Source organism: Lithobates pipiens, unplaced genomic scaffold (assembly GCF_037356315.1).
Source record: "Lithobates pipiens isolate NorthernLeopardFrog02 unplaced genomic scaffold, aLitPip1_a1.2 Scaffold_1, whole genome shotgun sequence".
Lineage (NCBI taxonomy): Eukaryota > Metazoa > Chordata > Amphibia > Anura > Ranidae > Lithobates > Lithobates pipiens.
The window spans coordinates 96932825-96953001 of record NW_027507685.1 but is presented as its reverse complement, the minus strand read 5'-3'; the positions used below and the strand labels follow the sequence as shown (position 1 = coordinate 96953001).

The 20177-nt window shown below is 43.9% G+C and overlaps 1 protein-coding gene across 4 annotated transcripts in view; it reads left to right on the top strand.

The window, feature by feature from the left end:
* The window catches only part of LOC143954524 (cyclic nucleotide-gated channel alpha-2-like), a 123159-nt gene extending 103189 nt beyond the window's left edge, over positions 1–19970 (top strand). For 3 of the 4 annotated variants that reach the window (XM_077465221.1, XM_077465220.1, XM_077465219.1), the window contains 2 exons: positions 9150–9913; positions 10700–14282. In XM_077465221.1, the coding sequence (XP_077321347.1) occupies positions 9150–9913; positions 10700–11311 (1376 nt within the window). In that variant the 3' untranslated portion in view covers positions 11312–14282. Of the gene's footprint in view, positions 1–9149; positions 9914–10699; positions 14283–17628 lie in introns of those variants that run through there. The other variant, XR_013269653.1, reaches the window with a different exon arrangement.
* Positions 19971–20177: the final 207 nt, after the last annotated feature.

Sequence of the window (20177 nt, the reverse complement as noted above, 5' to 3'; positions counted from 1 at the left end):
CTCCCAACAGTGATACCCAGCCCCATCCAGAGGCTTGCAGTATTCAATACATATTTTGCGTCCCTACATTTTTTAGGCCTCATACACACTTGGGTGTCAAAAACACCACTTTTAAGGGAGTTTGACTTTCGCCTTTTTTTGCCTCTAAATGCCCCTCCATGTTCATGCAGCTTCATGTTTGGGCGTTTACAAATGTTTGTTTGCAATAGTTTTTTATTCAAAAGTTTAAAAATTACTTAGGATACAAATAGGGATGAGCCGAACACCCCCCGGTTCGGTTCGCACCAGAACTTTCGAACGGACCGAAAATTCGTACGAACTTTAGAACCCCATTGAAGTCTATGGGACTCGAAGTTCGAAATAAAAAGTTCTAATTTTAATGGCTAATATGCAAGATACTGTCCTAAAAAGGGTTTGGGGACCTGGCTCCTGCCCCAGGGGACATGGGTCAATGCCTAAAATGTTTTTAAAAATGTCCGTTTTGGCAGGAGCACTGATTTTAATGACGATTAAAGTGAAAAAAAAAAGTGAAATATTCCTTTAACCCTTTAATGACTAAGCCTATTTTTGACATTTGGTGTTTACAAGCTAAAATCCATATTTTTTGCTAGAAAATTACATTACATTATATATATTTTTTTAGCAGAGACTCTAAAGAATAAAACGGCGATTGTTGCAATATTTTATGTCACACGGTATTTGTGCAGCGGTGTTTTAAACGCAACTTTTTGGGGAAAGGGACAATTTCATGAATTTAAAAAAAACTAAACAATAAAATTAGCCCAATTTTTTTGCAAAATGTGAAAGATAATGTTACGCCGAGTAAATAGATACCATACATGTCACACTTTATAATTGCACGCACTCGTGGCTTGACGACAAACTATGGTACCTAAAAATCTCAATATGCGAAGTTTTAAAAAAAAAATCCGGTTACTAGGTTAGAGTTACAGAGGAGGTCTAGTGCTAGAATTATTGCTCTCGCTCTGACGATCGCGGCGATACCTCACATGTGTGAATTGAACACCGTTTACATATGCGGGCGCGACTTCCGTATGCGTTTTTTTTGTTGCGCGAGCTCGCGGCGACGGGGGGGCGCTTTAAACATTTTTTTTCCTATTTTATGCATTTTTAAATTAATACATTTAAAAAAAAAAATTTGATCACTTTTATTGCTGTCACAAGGAATGTAAACATCCCTTGTGACAGTAATAGGTGGTGACAGGTACTCTTTTTGGAGGGATCGGTGGTCTAAAAGATCCCCGATCCCACCTTTAGACTTCAAACTATTCAGATTGCCGAAAACGGCGATTCTGAATACTGTATATTTTTTTTAATCTGGCGCCATTGGCAGCAGAGTAAACAGGAAGTGACGTCATAACGTTGCTTCCGTGTTTACAATTAGGAGACTGGAATGACACCACTTACGGCGTCATTTCAGTCCCTCCCTAGCTGCTGGAAGCGGCGGATGTGAGATCGGTGCTCCCGATTGAGCGGGAGCACCGGTAAGAGTGGCGGGAGGCGGCGGGAGGGGGGATGTCCTCTCCCGCTCCTCTGGCATAACAGCCGAGCGGCTTTTAGCCGCATCGGTTATTATGGCTGGAAAGCCAATCGCCCGCTCTAAAAAACGGTACCGGGATGATGCCTGCAGGTGCGGGAATCATCCCGGTATACCCCCGGAAGCCGAGTACACACATCTGCGTACGCTCGGTGGGAAGGGGTTAAATATCGTGCCTGGGGGGTGTCTATAGTATGCCTGTGAAGTGCCACGTGTTTCCCGTGTTTAGAACAGTCCCTGCACAAAATGACATTTAACTGAAAAAAGTAATTTCAAACTGCTTGCGTTTTTAATGTAATATCTGGTTCCGGCAATATGGAGGAAAATCATTGAGAAAAATGGCATGGGTAGCCCCCCCCATGCCCATTACTAGCCCCTTTTGGTCTTGTATGGATATTAAGGGGAACCCTGTACCCATATTAAAAAAAAGAAAGACGTGGGGCCCCCAGGCCCTATATACTCAGAACAGCAGTATACAGACGGTGCAAACAAGACAGGGACTGTGTAGATTTGTTGTGTTAAGTAGAATCTGTTTGTAATTTTGAACTGGTACATTTTTAAAGTGTAGCTCCAGTCAAAAAATCAAAAAATATTTTTAAGCTTTCTGGAAAACATAGGGAAGGGTTATCCCCCCTGTATAATTTGTTTTGCCGTCCGTCTTTCTTCATCACACTTCCTGTTGTCTCCTTCCGTTTGCAAGTAGGAGACGTTTGAAAGTTGGATGTTTGAAAGTAGGGGCCTGCCCTATATGCTCTGCAGAAATGGCGGAACAAGGTGTTGGTGTTGTCACAACATTGTAAGCCCTCAAAGTGACTCTTGGTGGGCGCTGGAGTGCCCTGCTGTGAACGATTATATCAAGAATTGTAATTACATGCCATTGTTGAACAGTGGTAGAAAAATTGGGCCTTTGGTGGTTGTGGTGCTGGTGCCACAACACTATAAGTCCTCACAGTTACTCTGGGTGGGCACAGGAACGGGCCCTGCTGTGAAATATTATATCAAGAATTGTAATTACATGCCCTTGTTGGCTGAAAAATTGAGCCTTAGGCACTGGTGCTGGTGCCACGACACTGCAACCTCTCCCATATACTCTAGTTGTGGTGCAGAAATGAGCCCTGATGAAAAGCATTGCATCAACAATTGTAATTAAACGCCCCTGTTAAATAGGGGCTGAAAAATTGGGCTGGTGGCATCACCCAGAACCAAAAATGTTCTTCCAACATATCAGTGGAGGAGGAAGAGGATAGACAATCAACATAGCAGGACAGTCACTCAGCATCAGCATAGGCAATCTTGAAGGGATGTGATATTTAAAAAAAAAAATATTCGGTTACATGAGCTTCAGGTGCTTGGTAGCTGTGGGTGATACAAGACTGATTCATCTTGATGAAGGTCAGCCGATCAACCGAGTGGGTGGACAGGCACACTCTGTGATCGGTAGCAAAGCCACCAGCAGCACTGAAGGTGCGTTCCGAAAGAATACTGGATGCAGGACAGGCCAGTAGCTCAATGCATACTGTGCAAGCTCTGGCCAGTGATCCATCCTCAAGACCCAGTAAGCCAGAGGATTTTCGGTGGGAAAGGTGTCCAAGTCTGACCTTGCCCCTAGGTATTCCTGCACCATGTAAATCAGACGCTGGCGATGGTTGCTGGAACCGATCATACCTTGGGGCTGCGGACTAAAAAATTGTCTGAATGCATCGGTTAGACGGCCACCTTCTCCACCGCTCCTTCTAACCGATGCCTCAGCAACACGTTGTCCAGGACCAGGAGTTTGTAACCTCCCAGTCTCTGGGAACGCGTTGCAATGGCCTTTCTGCAAGGCCTCCCGGAGACGTCTCATCCTCTGCTCCCTCTGCGACGGCAAGATAAGGTCGGCAACCTTACCCTTGTACCGTGGATCAAGGAGAGTGGCCAGCCAGTAATGGTCCCTCTCCTTGATCCGAAGAATACGAGGATCTTTCCACAGGCTTTGCAGGATCAGGGAGGCCATGCAGCGTAGGTTAGCGGAGGCATTCGGTCCGGAGTCCTCTGGGTCACTAAGGACAACATGATCCATAGCTACCTCCTCCCAGCCACGTACAAGTCCATGGGTTTCTTGGGACTGTAAATCATCCCTACAAGACTGCTGCTGCTGATGCTGAGTGCCAGCCTCCACCTCCATGCTGACACAATCCTCCTCCTCCTCCTCCTCTTCCTGTGTGATGGGTGGGACAGCAGGAACACTGTCTGGGTAAAGGGGGCCTTGAGAGGCAAGGAAGTCCTCCTCTTCCTGCCTCTGTTCTGCCTCAAGTGTCCTGTCTATTATTCCACACAGCGTATGCTCCAACAGGTGGACAAGAGGTACAGTGTCACTGATGCATGCACTGTCACTGCTCACCATCCTTGTGGCCTCCTCAAACGGTGACAGAACAGTGCATGCATCCCTGATCATGCCCCACTGGCGTGGTGAGAAAAAACCGAGCTCCCCTGACCCTGTCCTGGTGCCGTAGTCACAAAGGTACTCATTGATGGCCCTCTGCTGCGTGTGCAGCCGCTGCAGTATGGCCAACGTTGAGTTCCACCTGGTGGGCATGTCACATATAAGGCGATTCTTGGGCAGGTTCAACTCCTTTTGGAGCTCAGCCAGCCAAGCACAGGCATTAAATGATCGGCGGAAATGCACACAGACTTTCCTGGTCTGCTTCAGGACATCCTGTAAGCCCGGGTACCTGCCCAAGAACCGCTGCACCACCAGGTTAAGGACGTGAGCCACACAGGGCACATGGGTCAGTTGTCCCTGTTAGAGGGCGGAGAGGAGGTTGGTGCCATTGTCGCAAACCACCATTCCTGGCTTGAGCTGGCGTGGCGTCAACCACCTCTCGGCCTGCCCCTGCAGAGCTGACAAAATATCTGCCCCAGTGTGGCTCCTGTCCCCCAAACAAACCAGCGCAAGCACGGCATGACATTGTTTTGCCTGCGTACTTGCATAGCCCCTGGAACGCCTACGGAGCACCGCTGGTTCTGAGGACAGAGCACTGGAAGAGGCCATGGAGGAAGAAGAAGAGGAGGGGGTGGAGGAGAGAGGTGTGCCACAACCAATAGTAGCATTTTGGAGGCGTGGTGGCGGAACAACCTTCAACACTACTGCACCTTGTCCTGCATCCTTCCCAGCTGCCAGAAGAGTGACCCAATGGGCCATGAAAGACAGGTAACGTCCCTGTCCATGCCTGCTGGACCATGAGTCAGCAGTAATATGCACCTTACCACTGACCGCCCTGTCCAGCAAGGCAAGGACATTGCCTTCCACGTGCCGATAGAGAGCCAGAATCGCCTTCCGTGAGAAAAAGTGGCGTTTGGGGACCTGCCACTGAGGAAACGCACATTGTACAAACTCGCGGAAGGGGGCCAAGTCTGCCAACTGAAAAGGCAGCAGTTGAAGTGGTAGCAATTTAGCCAAGCTAGCATTCAACCGCTGGGCATGTGGATGGCTGGGAGTGAACTTCTTTCGACGGTCCAGCAGCTGGGGCAGGGAAATTTGCCTGCTATAATCGGACATGGGTGTACTGCTAGCAGAGTGCCCGGAAGCACTTGGCTGTGACACACCTAATTCTACACCTTCATTCCTCTCAGAGCAGGTTTCAGAGAGGACTGAAGGTCTAGTGGGGTTGGAGATCCCAGCTGATGAGGAGCAAGGAGAGGTCCGCTTTGTTCTTTGGTGTGGGTCTTTGAGGTACGTTTGCCAACGAGCTGCATGGCAGGTCAACATATGTCTGGTCAAGCATGTGGTGCCCAAGCGGCTGATGTTTTGGCCACGCGAGATACGCTTGAGACATATGTTGCAAATAGCAGTGGTGCGATCTGATGCACTTTTAGAATAACGCGCAGAGGCAGCGCCCTGCACAGGCGGAGCTCTGCGGTATGATTCAGTCGGTGTGCTGCCCCTAAGCTGGCCCCCGGAGGGCATCCTGCCTCGTTGGACATGTGCCTACTCCTCCTCCTCTTTCCTACCAGGCACCCACGTGGCGTCAGTGCCCTCATCATCCCCTCCCTCTTCATCGTTGGAGCAAACCTGGCAGTATGCTGCAGCTTGTGGAACATGACTGCCATATTGCTGTCCTTCTTGAGCACCCCCTCTCTCTGCACTCACGCTACTGCCTTCCTCTAGCTGAGTATCATCATCAGAGCCTACAAAACACTGGGCATCCTCCTGGAGCATGTACCCAACACTGTGCTCAAAGAGTTCAGGGGACTCCTCAGGAGGACGTGGTGGGTCTAGGGAAGGAGTCACTGATGATGACATTGAGACGAGGGAAGACGATGCGTTGGCAGCTGCTTTGCTAGTACCCTGAGCCTGGGTGAGAGAGGATGAGGAGGATGAAAAGGGCTTGGTCATCCACTCTACCAAGTCTTCGGCATGATGCGGCTCAACATGTCCAGCTGCTGAAAAGAAGGACAAGCGTGTCCCATGGCCACGTGCTAATGATGACGATGCACCGCGTCCACGACCAGCACTGTTGTCTCTAGACACAGAGCCTGCTTGCTCTTTTATCAGCTCGTGCCTGTCTGCCTCTCCTTGTTGGCCTTCCAGACATGCTAATGGCCTGAAGAGAGATGGGAAAACCAGCAATTGGGTAGTGTATATTGTGCTGGAGGCACACAACACCCACTAACTCCTGCAGATGGCAGATGGCTCAATTAGAGAAGAACTATATAGGTGGATATAATGGTGTAAAGTGCGGTCAGGGCACACAGACAACACGCACAATCTCCTACAACTGACTGCAAGCTCTATTACAGAAGAGCAATATAGCTAGCTACAGTGATGTGAAAAAGTGTTTGCCCCCTTCCTCATTTCCTGTTCCTTTGCATGTTTGTCACACTTAAGTGTTTCGGAACATCAAACCAATTTAAACAATAGTCAAGGACAACACAAGTAAACACAAAATGCAATTTGTAAATGAAGGTGTTTATTATTAAAGGTGAAAAAAAATCCAAACCATCATGGCCCTGTGTGAAAAAGTGATTGCCCCCTAAACCTAATAACTGGTTGGGCCACCCTTAGCAGCAACAACTGCAACCAAGCGTTTGCGATAACGTGCAATGAGGCTTTTACAGCGTCCTGGAGGAATTTTGGCCCACTCATCTTTGCAGAATTGTCCTAATTCAGTTACATTAGAGGGTTTTCGAGCATGAATGGCCTTTTTAAGGTCATACCACAACATCTCAATAGGATTCAGGTCAGGACTTTGGCTAGGCCACTCCAAAGTCTTCATTTTGTTTTTCTTCAGCCATTCGGTGGTGGACTTGCTGCTGTGTTTAGGATCATTGTCCTGCTGCAGAACCCAAGTTCGTTTCAGCTTGAGTACACGAACAGATGGTCGGACATTCTCCTTCAGGATCTCTTGGTAGACAGCAGAATTCATAGTTCCTTTTATCACGGCAAGTCTTCCAGGTCCTGAAGCAGCAAAACAGCCCCAGACCATCACACCACCACCACCATATTTTACTGTTGGTATAATGTTCTTTTTATGAAATGCAGTGTTCCTTCTACTCCAGATATACTTGGACACACACCTTCCAAAGAGTTCCACTTTTGTCTCATCGGTCCACAGAATGTTGTCCCAAAAGTCTTGGGGATCATCAAGATGTGTTGTGGAGAAATTGAGACGAGCTTTGATGTTCTTTTTGCTCAGCAGTGGTTTTCTCCTTGGAACTCTGCCATGCAGGCCATTTTTGCCCAGTCTTTTCCTGATGGTGGAGGCATGAACGCTGACCTTAACTGAGGCAAGTGAGGCCTGCAGTTCCTTGGACATTGTTGTGGGGTCTTTTGTGACCTCTTGGATGAGTCGTCGCTGCGCTCTTGGGGTAATTTTGGGCGGCCGGCCACTCCTGGGAAGGTTCACCACTGTTCCATGTCTTCGCCATTTGTGGATAATGGCTCTCACTGTGGTTCGCTGGATTCCCAAAGCTTTGGAAATGGCTTTATAACCCTTTCCAGACTGATAGATCTCAATTACTTTCTTTCTCAATTGTTCCTGAATTTCTTTGGGTCTCGGCATGATGTGTAGCTTTTAAGGATCTTCTGGTGGACCTTACTGTGTCAAGCAGCTCCTATTTAAGTGATGCCTTGATTGTGAACAGGTGTGGCAATAATCAGGCCTGGGTGTGGCTAGAGAAATTGAACTCAGGTGTGGACAACCACAGTTATAGTATGTTTTAACAAGGGAGGCAATCACTTTTTCACACAGGGACATGATGGTTTGGATTTTTTTTCACCTTTAATAATAAACACCTTCATTTACAAGTTGCCTTTTGTGTTTACTTGTGTTGTCCTTGACTATTGTTTAAATTGGTTTGATGTTCCGAAACACTTAAGTGTGACAAACATGCAAAGGAACAGGAAATGAGGAAGGGGGCAAACACTTTTTCACACCACTGTATATAGGTGGATATAATGGTGTATAGTGCGGTCAGCGCACGCAGATAACACGCACAATCTCCTACAACTGACTGCAAGCTCTATTACAGAAGAGCAATATAGCTAGCTATATAGGTGGATATAATAGTGTATACTGCGGTTAGGGCACGCAGACAACACCCAGAAACTCCTGCAGAGTTCTAAAAGCTCAATTACAGAAGAGCAAGAATGCAAAATCGGCCGATAACGAACGGTGTATACTGTGTTGAAGGTACACAGAGAACACCCACTAACTCCTACAGACGCCAACACACTACACAAGGCCGCCGCGCTGGCAGCCTTATATAGTGTGGGGCATGTACTACACAGCCTGAGCTATGATTGGCCACAGGCATCCTGCCTGTGGCCAATCATGGCTCTCCTCGCTGCCGGCGCTGTGATTGGCCAAGCATGCGGGGTCACAGTGCATGCTTGGCCAATCATGAGCCAGCAATGCACTGCGATGGCGCAGTGCATTGTGGGCCGTGAGCGCCACACGAATTTGGCGCGAACGGCCCATAACGTTTGGTATTCACCGAACATGCGAACAGCCGATGTTCGAGTTGAACGTATGTTCGTCTCGAACACGAAGCTCATCCCTAGATACAAATAATATATCAGTACAGAAAGATCCATGCACTCTCAAAAGGTGACCAAGTGTCTAATCCATATGGCTGTAATGTAAAAACAGTTATAACGGTAAATACAGTTGAATTAGGTTACTGCCTGCTTGGGCCTGATCGGAATAATTATAACTTCTTGGCAACGTTAGATCAGGCTGTAGTGCCGTTAGTATAGCTCAACATCGGGGCCCTTATCACCAAACTTGATCAGGTACTCAGAGTTATTTTACATAGCTCCCATATGGACATTGAGACAAGGGAGGCTCCAGCACTCTCCATTTGCATCCTAAAGGTAAATCATTGAACATAAAAGAGAAAAAAAGAGGGAAAAAGAGGAGAAAAAAAATATAAAAATAATCAAAAGAAGATAAAAAAGAAGGGGGGAGAAGAAGGAAAAGACAGAAAAGGAGACCATATTGTGTATTTTTCTTAAACCTATGTCAGATCTTGTGAACATTATAATATATATAAATATGTAAACATGCAAAATTCCAACCTTACCAGCTCCCTTTTTCTCTTTTTATTTAAGGATTTTTGGAACAGGGGAGGTTGGTCCGAGATACAAAAATGCTAAGTGACAACTACATTCATACCTTGCAGTTCAAACTGGATGTACTTTCTATACTTCCAACCGATCTTGGTTACTTGGCTCTTGGACTGCATTGGCCAGAGCTGCGCTTCAACAGACTTCTGCACTTTCCACGCATGTTTGAATGCTTCGACCAGACGGAGACTCGGACCAGTTACCCCAATATCTTTAGAATCATTAACCTAGTTTTGTACATTATACTAATTATACATTGGAATGCCTGCATTTATTATGTTATCTCTAAGGCCATTGGTTTTGGTACAGATACATGGGTCTACCCAAATATTACCGATACTGAACATGGTTACCTAACTCGTGCATATGTCTACTGTCTGTACTGGTCCACTTTGACTCTCACCACCATTGGGAATTCCCCAACCCCCATGACCGACACAGAGTATGTTTTCATCGTTTTTGACTTTTTGGTTGGAGTTCTGATCTTTGCCACCATTGTTGGTAATGTGGGCTCCATGATTTCAAACATGAATGCAACGAGGACTGAGTTCCAAGGTAAAATAGATGCCATCAAGCATTACATGCAGTTTAGAAAAGTAAGCAAGGATTTGGAGGCCAAAGTCATCCGATGGTTTGACTATGTATGGACAGCCGAAAAGACAGTGGATGAAAAGGAGGTGTTGAAGAATCTCCCTGCCAAACTGAGAGCGGAAATAGCCATAAATGTTCATCTGGAAACTTTGAGAAAAGTGGGTAATTTCTTTCATTTTCAAATCTTTCTCATATCAAATTTCCAGGATACCGCAAATACTTTTATATGTTTTAGAATATATTTTATTGTGATACCTACAGTATATTGGTATAGGTATTTGGCTGTTTTTAGTGCCCTTAGAAGATGCTAGTCCTGACTTAACATTGGTCTTTAAAGGCATTCCATCGCGATTCTAATAACATTGCTGAAGCCCTGAAGAAGTGGCAGGCATTTGTCAAGAAACGTGTTGGCTTTATTTGATGCTCTTAACTAATAAGCTGTTTTTAAAAGACTTTTAAGTGATATGATAAGAACGTTTGTACTAGGCGTTCCTCAATACACATCCACTAGTTTATCGTTGCTGCCTTCCAGGTTCCTTGTCAAGCGGAAGCCCTCCTGCATAGTAACCAATAGGGATTGCACACTCACCATTCACAGAGCACCTTGCATTTTTCTTGAAGAAGATAAGGTGGACTCTGATTGTACAAGGTGGGGAGGTAACATCACAATATTCACCTCATTCAGTCAGAAAATGCCTTGCATTAATTGAGAAAACTGTGAATGGTAACTGTGGCAAGCAAACGCCCTCCCTGTGGTTACTATGGATTATAGTAGCCGCCTTCCCTTGGCATGAGACTCGGAGGACATTGGCGATCACTGTAGTGGCTGTGACTGCTACAGAGATTTAAGGCCTCCACAGGGATCCCACATACCTGGAGTAGTTTTGCTTTAAGTTTCTGATTCATTAGCATCTCTGATTTACACCCTTATGCTTATGTCCCAGGTTCGGATATTCCAGAACTGTGAAGCCGGTCTCTTGGTTGAGTTGGTCCTAAAACTCCATCCTCAAGTTTTCAGCCCCGGCGATTACATCTGCCGTAAAGGAGACATCGGTAGAGAGATGTACATCATCAAGGAGGGGAAGCTTGCTGTTGTCGGAGAGGATGGAATAACTCAGTACGCTATTCTCACTTCAGGGAGTTGTTTTGGCGAGATTAGTATCCTCAATATCAAAGGGAGTAAGATGGGAAATCGAAGGACTGCCAGTATTCGGAGCCTTGGGTACTCTGACCTTTTCTGCCTTTCGAAGGATGACCTGATGGAAGCTTTAGTAGAGTATCCAGATGCCAAGACGATCTTGGAAGAGAGAGGAAGAGAAATACTGACCAAGGAAGGCCTGCTTGATGAGACAAAGGAGAGAAATGTGATGGAAGGTAAATCTCCCGAAGAAAAATTGGAGGTTCTGGAATCCAATGTGGACATCCTAAACACTCGCTTTGCTCGTTTGCTCCGAGAATACAGTTCTGCTCATAAAAGCCTCAAACAAAGGGCCGTCCTACTAGAGGGAAGATTAAAGGTCCTTCAGGAACGAGATGAGTCCTCAGATGAGATGTAGAGAAAAAGTATCCACTAACAAAACTATATTCCTGCTTCGTGAAAGGCTTCTTTTTTAAAAATTATTTTCAATATATATAAGGTGAAGTTCAACTTACTTATCTTTTGCCTTCTCTTGTCTCTACTCCCTTTCTCTACCATGCTAATAATTTGTTGTTTATTTTTAACCAGTTCACCACTGCCCTGTAACAGATTTATTGATGAATCATGTATATACTGTATACATTATATATATATATATATATATATATATATATATATATATATATATATATATATATATATATATATACAGTTAGGGCCATAAATATTTGGACAGTGACACAAGTTTTGTTAATTTAGCTGTTTACAAAAACATGTTCAGAAATACAATTATATATATAATATGGGCTGAAAGTGCACACTCCCAGCTGCAATATGAGAGTTTCCACATCCAAATCGGAGAAAGGGTTTAGGTATCATAGCTCTGTAATGCATAGCCTCCTCTTTTTCAAGGGACCAAAAGTAATTGGACAATGGACTCTAAGGGCTGCAATTAACTCTGAAGGCGTCTCCCTCGTTAACCTGTAATCAATGAAGTAGTTAAAAGGTCTGGGGTTGATTCCTGGTGTGTGGTTTTGCATTTGGAAGTTGTTGCTGTGACCAGACAACATGCGGTCAAAGGAACTCTCAATTGAGGTGAAGCAGAACATCCTGAGGCTGAAAAAAAAGAAAAAATCCATCAGAGAGATAGCAGACATGCTTGGAGTAGCAAAATCAACAGTCGGGTACATTCTGAGAAAAAAGGAATTGACTGGTGAGCTTGGGAACTCAAAAAGGGCTGGGCGTCCACGGAAGACAACAGTGGTGGATGATCGCTGCATACTTTCTTTGGTGAAGAAGAACCCGTTCACAACATCAACTGAAGTCCAGAACACTCTCAGGGAAGTAGGTGTATCTGTCTCTAAGTCAACAGTAAAGAGAAGACTCCATGAAAGTAAATACAAAGGGTTCACATGTAGATGCAAACCATTCATCAATTCCAAAAATAGACAGGCCAGAGTTAAATTTGCCCAAAAACACCTCAAGAAGCCAGCTCAGTTCTGGAAAAGTATTCTATGGACAGATGAGACAAAGATCAACCTGTACCAGAATGATGGGAAGAAAAAAGTTTGGAGAAGAAAGGGAACGGCACATGATCCAAGGCACACCACATCCTCTGTAAAACATGGTGGAGGCAACGTGATGGCATGGGCATGCATGGCTTTCAATGGCACTGGGTCACTTGTGTTTATTGATGACATAACAGCAGACAAGAGTAGCCGGATGAATTCTGAAGTGTACCGGGATATACTTTCAGCCCAGATTCAGCCAAATGGTGCAAAGTTGATCGGACGGCGCTTCATAGTACAGATGGACAATGACCCCAAGCATACAGCCAAAGCTACCCAGGAGTTCATGAGTGCAAAAAAGTGGAACATTCTGCAATGGCCAAGTCAATCACCAGATCTTAACCCAATTGAGCATGCATTTCACTTGCTCAAATCCAGACTTAAGACGGAAAGACCCACAAACAAGCAAGACCTGAAGGCTGCGGCTGGAAAAGCCTGGCAAAGCATTAAGAAGGAGGAAACCCAGCGTTTGGTGATGTCCATGGGTTCCAGACTTAAGGCAGTGATTGCCTCCAAAGGATTTGCAACAAAATATTGAATAAATAAATATTTTGTTTGGGTTATGTTTATTTGTCCAATTACTTTTGAGCTCCTAAAATGTGGAGTGTTTGTAAAGAAATGTGTACAATTCCTACATTTTCTATCAGGTATTTTTGTTCAACCCTTCAAATTAAACGTTACAATCTGCACTTGAATTCTGTTGTAGAGGTTTCATTTCAAATCCAATGCGGTGGCATGCAGAGCCCAACTTGCGAAAATTGTGTCACTGTCCAAATATTTATGGCCCTAACTGTATATATACACACACACACACACACACACACACAGTATGTGATTCTGCACTTCTGCCTAGGGGGCATGTACGCCATGCCGGTGTGCCGCTTCTGCTATGATTAGTCACAGCAGAAGCCAAACAGCAGGTGCCAGTGACTGGATGTCCACCGGCACCCACCGATCGTCGGAACAGAGCTCTTTAGTAAAAGCACCACATAGTAAACACGAAAAAACCCTGGCTAGGCTCACATTTAACCCTGTGATCACCCTAGATCAGTGATTCTCAACCAGGGTTCTGTGGAACCCTAGGGTTCCTCCAGAGGTTGCTAGGGGTTCCTTCAGCATTGGGCAATTCCTGCCTCTCAGATAAGTACCACTGACACCATTGATCTTTTTAGCTATCTGTAAGGGGGTAATTCTTCCCAATGACCACAAGTGTAAGAACCATTCTTCCCACTGACCATCACCTAATGTATCATGAGTTGTAGACGTCTAATTTTTAGCAGGGGTTCCCCCGAGACCGGAGAACTATTTCAAGGGTTCCTCTGTGTTGAAAAGGTTGAAAAAGGCTGCCCTAGATGTTTAACCCCTTGAAAGCCAGTGTCATTAGTACAGTGACAGTGCATTTTTTTTTTTTTTTGCACTGATCACTGTATTAGTGTCACTGGTTCTCACAAAGTGTCAGTTAAGTGTCAGACTGTCTGGCACAATATTGCAGTACCGCTATAAGTCGTGGATCACCACCATTATTAGTATAAAAAATAATAATAATATAGTATAAAAAAATAATAATAATAATTTCCATTATTTATGGCATAGTTTGTAGATGCTATAACTGTCGCACAAACCAATCAATATACAATACATTACAATTATTGGGATTTTTGCTTTTTTTTACTAAAAATATGTAGGAGAATACATATTGGCCTAGATTTATTGAAGAAATTCGATTTTATTTTTTGTTCATTCTGATTTTATTCAATCTGATTTTATTGGAAAGATTTTACATTTGTTCTTATTGGATATGTGTTATAGTAGAAATAAAAATTTTTTTTTTTTAAAAATTGTCAGTAGTAGTGGAGATCAAATACAGTACCACCAAAAAAAGCTCTGTGGGGGAAAAAAAAAATGACACAAATCGCATTTATGTACAGCGTTGCATGACAGCGCAATTGTCAGTTAAACTAACACAGTTCAGTATCACAAAAAATATACTGCGACGGGGCAGCCCGCACAGGCACAATAACGTACCCGTACGTAGGAAGCATTTTCCGGGTTGGGGGAATGTGTGCGGGCCTGCCTGCTTCCAAGTTATTTGATACAGTGGGAGATTGTCAGCAAATCCCAGCCAATGATTCTAGGCCGGAACCTGATTGTATCCAATCACAGCCCAGAGCCCTGTGTTGACAAACAACACAGGGCTCTGAAGGGAGGGAATGATCGCTTTGTTTCTTTTCCCCGCAAAGCAGGGAAAAAGAAACAAATCGATCTGCAGTGAAAAGCAGCACAATACACACATAAACACAAAGACACATAAACACACATTTGCTTCCTCATCCCTCCAGAGTCACATTTGGCAACTTTCGGGGGAGGGGGGAGCAGATACCTCTGTAAGGGCACCATGGCGACTTACATCATTTGTGGCCCCTCCTCCTCCCCCCGCTGCTTTCTGGGAGATACACACAGGTCCCAGAAGACAGCGGGACCAGAAGGCACAGCGCGACATGCGCATAGGCAGTAGGAAACAGGCTGAGAAGCCACAAGGCTTCACTTCCTGTTTACCTTAGTGAGGATGCCGGCGCCTGCACCCGGGGCCGATAGATGGGTCGGCTTCGGGTGCCGACATTGTAGGATACTTGGAAGGTAACTGTCCTTATATTATTTGTAGCTGCTGACTTTAAACTTTTTCTCCCCCCAGGCTGGAACTCCGCTTTAACTGCTTGATAACCCCAAGATGTTCACTCCTTCCCAGCCAGTGTAATTGGTACAGTGAGAGTGTATATTATTAGCACTGATCACTGTATTAGTGTGTCACTGGTGATGTCAGTGTCAGATTTTCCGCCACACTATCACAGTCCCACTATAAGTCTCTGATCGCTGGCATTATCAAGTATAAGAAAAAAATAGAAATTCCAGTGTATGTGTGTATGTGTGTGTGTGTGTGTGTATATATATATATATATATATATATATATGTATATTATATATATATATATATGTATATTATATATATATATATATATATATATATATATATATATATATATATATATATATATATATATATATATATAGTCGGAGCCCTATGTCCGGGATCGGGAGAGATGTGAACCACATAAACAGGTCACAAGACTAACAACATAAAGTAGACCTGAAGTGTGCCCTAGTCTGCAGGACGGTATGCCAAGAGGAGGGGGCATACCCAAGATAAGTAAGTGGATGGTTTTGTAGAGAAACGTCGCGTACACACGATCGTAAATTTGGCCAGCAAAAGACCGATGAGAGCTTTTGGACGGAAAATGTGACCGTGTGTATGCTCCATCGGACTTTTGCTGGCCGAATTTCCGGCAGCAAAAGATTGAGAGCATGTTCTCAAATTTTGGTTGGAAAAAGTTTTGATCGGAAATTCCGATCGTCTGTAGCAATTCCGGTGCGGAAAATTCCTACGCATGCTCGGAAACAATTTGACACATGCTCGGAAGCATTGAACTTCATTTTCTCGGCTCCTCGTAGTGTTGTACATCACCGCGTTCTTGACGGTCAAAAGTTCAGCAAACTTTTGTGTGACCGTGTGTATGCAAGACAAGCTTGAGGGGAATTCCGTCGGAAAAACCACCATAGCTTTTTCCGACAAAAATTCCGATCATGTGTACGTGGCAAAAGTGTTTTAAGAGAAGAGCCCTAGGAAGGGGAATGGGTGGATGGGTCTGCTTAAATACCTCCTGGGCTCCTCCCATAATTTCAGGCCATCATACCGGCCTTCCTTTTTATGGTCAGAGCCCTATATCCGGGAGAGATGTGAACCACATAAACACGTCACAAGACTAACAACACAAAGTAGACCTGAAGTGTGCCCTGGTCTGCAGGACGGTATGCCAAGAGAAGGGGGCAAAACACTCGGTTAGGGAGGTAATTATTTATTTGAGCTGATAACGTCCTACAGGGCAAGCTTGCTGAAGGCTTGTGACATTTCTCTTTGTGGATTAGGGATGCATCAAGCAAAGCAAGCGGATTTCCACCTGCCCACCTTCTTGATGGCGTAGTCCAGGACCCGTTTCTCTACACTGCTGACGCCGCTCCAATACAGAAGGAATGTCCAGAATATCGGCCGGGGTCAAGGCCTAAGTTAAGCAAGAGGGTTGGCAGGGGGCAGGCCTCCTTGAAATACCCAGGGTCAGCCCAGCTGGGGAGGAGTTGTTGGGTGGAAGAACTGGAGATGGAGCACTAGGTTGGCAGGGCCTTTGAGGGCGCTCCCCATTCTGGGGGGGGTGACCTTGGGCCTGGAGTTCGGGTGCAGGATGCAGCCCACGGTCCCTGTCTGCAAAGGGCAAGCGGTTACTGAGGCCCGGCCTGGCCTGGTCAGTGTCGGGCCTAACCATGTGCTTGCTGTACCTGAAGTGAAGTGTTGTGCAGGAGAGAGAGAGAGAGAGTAATGCCGCATACACACAACCGGACTTTCCGGCAGACTAGGTCCGACGGTCTTCCTAACGGACTTTCGGCGGAGTTCTGACGGACTTTCCGAATTAATGGACTTGGACACACACAATCACACCAAAGTCCAACGGATTCGAAGGTGATGACATATGACCGGACTAGAATAAGGAAGTTCATAGCCAGTAGCTGCCCTAGCGTTGTTTTTTGTCCGTTGGACTAGCATACACACAAACCGATTTCTCGATAGGAACTGCTTCCGGCGGAGAAATTTGAAACATGTTCTATTTCTAAAGTCTGTCAGATTTTTAGACAGCAAAGGTCCAATGAAGCCCACACATGATCGAATTGTCTGGTGGATTTATTCCGTCGGACCTTTGTTGTCGAAAAGTCCGGTCGTGTTTAAGCGGCATTAGAGTCTGTAAGCAAGTGATGTGCTGGAGGAGACTGGAGTAACCAAGTGTATATAGTTGTCCCAATTGTTGGCTATATAACCTGCCAATTGTTCATTCTACTGGGCATCCCATGAATTCGCTTAACCATCCAAGTTAAATTCCCTCAATAAAATACCAAAAAAAAAACCTATGGACTGTTCATTGCCTCCATGGTGAATGTTGGGCTGGGCAGGGTGACAGGTGGGTCACAATATCAGCTGCCCCTACATGGGTACCGCTACATTACATATTATGCAAACTAATGTATATGTCATGTACTTATATGATTGCTGTTTGACATTTTTCAGAAACATTCCCCAACCAGTCCTGAGGAAGTGAGAATTCCTCACGAAACGCGTTGACTTTCCAGAATAGACTAAATCTATGGACACTGTTCATGAGTATTTTTCCTTGATTATTCTGCCAGTGAAGCATCCATAGACACTTCATATCAACTGTTAGTTCCATTCCAGGTTGCGTAGTGTTGGTTGAATAAAAGAAAGTGCTGTCTTTTCATATAAGCTAAGACAGAATTTTAAAACACGTTGGATATTTTAAATAAACACCTAGAATATACAAATGGGTGTACTTCGAGTGTATACAAAAGTGAATGTACACTATATCGAAAAATAAACCAGTGCTCATATAAAATTGTTGAAAAAAAACATGAGATAACCTAATATTCAATATATACATGTGTACAAAAGGGGCTCCTGCGCTCTATGACAAAAAAATGGAAGATAGCAAAAGGAATGTTCTAGCAGGAGCAGCAAACACTCTATGAGTGAACTCTCAATATTAAAGACAAAGAACAGGGGGGGAGGGGTGTGTTGCGCTTCCTAAATACCAACAAAACACTTACAATAAATATAAATCACATAGTATAAAAAAAAAAAAAAAAACTTATAGATAATTCTTAAAGTGTTCAGTGAGCAGTGCTTATAACTTAAAGGGTGTATTAGATTGAACAACTAATGTATAGTGTTCATATGTATTATTCCTGTGTCTTAAAATAAGCAAAAAACAGTGCTTAAGACCATAAAGTGCATGAATTAAAGTTAAATAGACATCTGTGATATCAATGCAGCAAAGTAATAAAAAGAGTATATGTGATAATCTAAGTGATCAAAAACATATAAACACATAAAATCGGTGATCTAAAATGTGTAGAAAAAACAAAGGAATGTCTCAATTACATTCCTTAATAAAAAAAGTAAAATAGCAGCAAAAACGTGAATTTCAATAAAGTGTCCCATACACAGTTCAATCATGCAATTTTCCGATGTGATTTTACAGCCGCAAAAAAAGTGCAATGTGCCAGGGCAACTCTCCTCCAACGGTGTTCCGTGCCAGTGCTGGTTATATTAAACAATTACCTTGCAGCTGCAAGGTATGCAGCAGAACAGCAAATATTGCAGGGAAGACTCAGGGGGGTCAGCGGGGCTGTGGATGGGAGCTTCTAACGATGCCGTTCACCCTTGTAGTTGTGGCCAGTGTAGCAATGCTCAAAACAACAAGTAAAGGAGAGCCTCCATGGTGTAGTATTTCAGTCAAATATTTTATTAAAATAGCTAAAATTACTCACATAGAAGAACGAGTAAACGAGCACACAGCTTAACAGATCTGAACGATTTCCTTAGGTACAGACGTCACTTCCGGTCTCCTACGCGTTACGTCTCTTATGGACTTCAACTGGACAAAAATATATAGATATTGAATTGACGTGACTCTAATGTATAGCAAATAGTCATGTGAAAAATAAAAAACAAACAAGTAAAAAAAAAATGTGTCTAGAAAGTGAAATAATTCAAAGTCTATGAGTAAATGAACATAGTGACATGGTGACTTGAAATGTAAAATTTGTGTAGACAAGATTTGTCAGTAGATGGTCCACCACCAATAAGTATAAGGCTTATCATAGGGATTTAACTCAAACAACCCTACGCCTAAAGAGTCAATCAAACTTTTGATGTAATACACTGAGGGGGAACCGGCAAGCACATACACGACCTCCGGTTGGGGATATATACTCCTATAGTCCTTCACAACAATGCTTCCAATGAATAACCCTCAGAAAGGTGTTGCCATGGGCGGGAAAAAAATTATCTCTCCCATATGGTATAATTTATATAAAGAAAAGGAGAGAGGCCACATAGTGTAATTCCATCTAAGTAAAAGGTATTTATTGTATAAAAAGGAACGCTCACATTTGTAAAGATAAAAAAAGCGCTTGATATAAAATGATGGATTGTGACGCAGTGGCATCAGCAGAGCCCATCCCAACGCGTTTCATCTGGGTTAGTGTTGGTATCTGTTGCAATATCTACTGAGGGTGTTGCTTTTTTGGTTTTTTTATGCTATGGTTTTTAACTTTTTGGAGAAATAAAATATGTAACTCTCAACCAAGCACCCTCATATTGTGCCTATAAAATATGTATTTTTGATATATAGGTTTCCTATTTATCGCCTTTGTTTTCATTATTGAACCTGTTTTTATGTGTATTCACTCCCTAATATACAAAATACATTGTGCAACTGGGATGTTGTTCAAAAAAACAAACAAACAATCGCTGTCATTCTCTTACAGGTACTGACTTCTGTGTATTGTATTAATGGTTGGATAATTAAACCCGGTGGGATTTTAGCCTGAGATCACACCTCACCTCATCATATGTTTGCTTAACAAATGCCTGATCTCTTGGGGAATAGCCAAGCAACCATGTAATCTTCCTTTGTCACCAAAGAACGACATGTACAAATACAAAAGTACTGCAATGTCCAAAGACTATAACTAAGGAAACCAAATAGGTCTACGCATTGCAGAATTGCAGATTTTGTATGGGTTAAAGCCCAACTG